The 3,916-nt window shown below is 39.4% G+C and overlaps 1 protein-coding gene across 1 annotated transcript; it reads left to right on the forward strand.

The window, feature by feature from the left end:
* Window positions 1–1,154: 1,154 nt before the first annotated feature.
* On the forward strand, window positions 1,155–2,987 carry LOC132448897 (SPEG neighbor protein-like; the record flags this gene model as incomplete). Its single annotated transcript, XM_060040449.1, is given in 4 exon segments — window positions 1,155–1,556; window positions 1,558–1,651; window positions 2,166–2,213; window positions 2,216–2,987. Coding segments are annotated over 4 exon segments (660 nt in total), but the record flags the coding sequence as incomplete, so codon positions are not given.
* Between the last annotated feature and the right edge of the window lie 929 nt (window positions 2,988–3,916).

Raw genomic sequence — 3,916 nt, forward strand, 5'->3', positions numbered from 1 at the left:
AATGGCAGGGCAAGTTTATCTATGCAGCATCCTTCAAACACAGAGTGCTTGGCAGGATAACATTGAAAGGAAAATCATTAAAATAAATTTAGCGTAGTTTACAGCAAAATGTATATTTGTTCAATGCAACTCATGCAACTAATAGATTTCAAAATGTTTATTTTATACATTTCTGTAGGAGTGGTAATTGATGACCTAATACTACTCCTGTCCTGATCATGACTGACCCGTCACATTTCAATAACAATCATGATTAATGGTAGTCGAAGATTTCTAGTCCTAATCATTGCCGACTGGTCCTAGGATCATGCCTATCATTGTAGAAATCCCATGCATGTGTGTGTGTGTGTGTGTGTGTGTGTGTGTGTGTGTGTGTGTGTGTGTGTGTGTGTGTGTGTGTGTGTGTGTGTGTGTGTGTGTGTGTGTGTGTGTGTGTGTGTTTGTCCATGCGTGTCTTTGCTTATTTGGCACTCCCTGAGGCCAGTCTCCATATCAACTCCTTACGTTTTCGCTCCTCCAAGTGGCAGCTTATTAAACCATTCATCAATTCTCTGGAGCATTTCATGTGAAGACTATATATGGATGAGTACCAGTTCTCTGGTCGGACCACTTGCTGCCCATCCTAAATCAGCCACACCAAATTTTTAAGTCAAGGCCTAAAGAAAGACAACCAGCATATTCTGATTGAGGCTTTGAGGGGCCCCAAAGACCCCAAAGTATCCCTAAAGTATATAGAGCCTGCTCCCAACCAGGGTCAACTGACTAGAGTGGGATCAGAAGTGGAGCTCCAAGGTAAGCTAAAGATTCAACTTAACATTGTGTTGTAGTTAGATTAACCGCTCTGGCATAGGGAGGGAGGGGGAAATTACAGTGGGGCAATTTGATTTGATTCTGTTTAGATTTAGAAGTATTTTTGATTGGACAATATCAAAAATATTGAAATCATAATGTAAGAAAACCGGTCAAAAGTCATTTCCATTTCAAAGTATAAAGCGGCCTGAGTGACTATTCTAGAAGCTGTGATATAAGCTGAGCTCGACTGAAAAGGGTCGCTAGTGTTAAACAGAGTTCATGGCATGTTTTGAAATCTGCCCTAGCTTTTCTTTGGTCCATTACTTTGTTTGTAGACCTATTTTCTTTGTGGTTCATGACTCACTAGACATCTAGTGCAGTCAGTTGTTAATATAAAGGGAAAACGATTGGTTTCTTTTCTGTTCTTATTCTATTCTAATCTAGGTTATTCCATTCCATTCCGTTCCATTTCATTCCATTCCAATCTATTCAACCCCATTCTATTCCATTCCATTGTTTTCCATTGCATATATAATTTCTTCCCATCCCACATCCCAGCCCTGGGAGAAGGGCCCACCAGGATCTTCCAGGACCTGAGGGATGTGGTTCTCCGGGAGGGCAGCGCTACCGAGTTGGTGGGTCGGACTCGGGTCAGCGCCTCCCCTGACCCCTTCATTGTCTGGACCAAGAACGGCCAGCAGCTGAAAGAAGGACCCAAGCACCATTACGTCTTCCAGGACCAGGACGTGGTGGCGCTGGTGGTCTAGGAATGGCTCGCTGGACAGTCTTTGGAGGTACACGGTCACCATCGAGAACCCCTTTGGAGAGACATATTGGTCAGCCTAAATCTTGGTCAATGGTGGGTAGGAACAGGCTCTTATGAACCTTGTTTTTCAACATTCAGATCCCCCTACCTAGCTTATATTTAGAACCATGATGGCGGCTTGGTCAATCATTTTAGTGTTTCACTACCAGTGAAAAGGTTCAGAGTCCAAAGTCTAATCTAATAAACTAGTCTTATCTGATCCAATTTTAAACAATGTTATGTAATGTAGTTGAGTCTAATAATCTGACCTAATTTAATGTGATGTAAAAAGATTTAGTTTAATAATCTGATATAATGTAATCCGGTCTCATGCAATATAATTGAATGCCATCTAATCGAAAAGAGAGATATCTTAACTCTAATATAACTGAAGAGGGTCAACTCAAAGCAACAGAGCCTAGCCCATATATGGTTAACAGTAATGACAGACATGTTCCAGAGAACGTTTCCCTGTAATTATTCACAAACCACTGGCATCTGACTCCCGGTCTAGTGCGATCCATGCATCACGCTGGGAGTCATGATCCTCTTCGTGTCTTCATTACAGCCTCAGCTAAGGTATCCAAAGGCCCCGGTGACGTGAAGGCCAAGACAGGTGAACGGTGATGCTGAAGGCTGAGATCAGTGGAGAACGCCCAGCCGACAGCTCCAATATGATGACAGGTGAAGAATACATAAGGACCTTATATTGTACAGGAAAGCATGGTCCATAATTTATTGTTGCGTTAATAGTGGGTTACTTTTAATATTTGGTATTTTTACTGTAAGACAAACATAGGGCATATGCCATTGTGTTTCAAATCGGAATTTAGGCTAATCTTCCAAAATAAATAAATTCATTAGCAATTGTTTGAGTAAACATAAAATTGATCTAAAACACACATTACCAAAGCCTGCATTATTTAGGTAGAAGGTGATATAATGTAAACAGATAACCCCCACTGCGAGTCTCGTTGTGGAAATACCAGAGACGTCAGAGAACCCCACGTGTTAATATGCGCCATAACACCAACAGCAGAAGGGTTATCCAAATAACAAAGAAGTGTAAAACACTTGCGTTACAGTGTGTGTATTCACACACACACATGTGGCGCTCGCATGGTCGTAGCTCATTGTCTCATTGGCGGGCCAAATTCTCTGGGCGGGCAAGGCGGAGAAAGGGGAGGTACATGTCCCTGTATGACGGCGTACAGGGAAAATTCCAAATCGGCGTACAGTGTTATTTTGTACCGTTACCTTAAGCTGTCACACATTATTCTCTATCAACGATATTGGGGTCATGTTCAAATACCGGTAACTTAAAAATAAGTTATTGAAGAATAAAGAACAATTTTATTAAGGGATTGTCTGTAAAGAGTCTTTGATGAAAATTATGAGGTATGCCTATGAGCAAATTATTTTCAAAGCTACACGGTGGTAAGGGATCAACAAACACACAAACTGTTGCTACATTAGGTTATATTAATTATGATATTACATTATATATTATATCATAAATCGTACATAATTCTTCCTTCTATAAATTTAAACTTGATCAAAATCAAATTGATCACATTGAAACTGAATGCAGCTTTTGTATTTGAAATAATAAAGCTGAAAATATACAGGGTGATTATCTAACTCCAGTGTGAATTATAAATCTTTAGGCGTCACTTTGTTTTCAACGATCTAATGCAATGATATGATATGGGGGATGTGTCATCAAAAGGTCACAGGTCAGGCTACTACAGAGTCGACACATGGGCATCTTAATGCTTTGTTTGAAAATCTCATCCATATTTACATTACTTACATTGCATATCTTATCATTAATTAACATTACATTTTTAGCTTAGTATTTTCAGAAGATGTTTTGATCAAATTATGACAAATTATGCTTTTAAAAGACGATTATGTTTGAATTAGTAGGCTAATTGAACGAATGAACTGTGAAACAATTTGATACAACTGAAATACTGTAAGACGGCTGACGCTGGTGTGGCATTACAACATCAGTGTCGATGTCCGCCCTTTGAAGACTGTCCCTAACTCTTTTGACTTGGGACGAACTTTTGAAACACGATTATGAGTTATGGTTTTTTGATTTTTTCATGTGATGCATGGGAATGATTCTTCCTCAACACAATAATAACTATCAAATCTTGCACACTTATCAGTACAAACACATTCATGTTTGATTAATTAAATACTGATACGTCTATTAAAACAATACATTAAATTAACCTACATTTAAAAGGCCAACCGAATGCAAATGTTATGTTGACAGGGCCTTCGGGCTTATAGCCTCATATCCTGTGT

The sequence above is a fragment of the Gadus macrocephalus genome, chromosome 20, assembly GCF_031168955.1.
Source record: "Gadus macrocephalus chromosome 20, ASM3116895v1".
Classification (NCBI taxonomy): domain Eukaryota; kingdom Metazoa; phylum Chordata; class Actinopteri; order Gadiformes; family Gadidae; genus Gadus; species Gadus macrocephalus.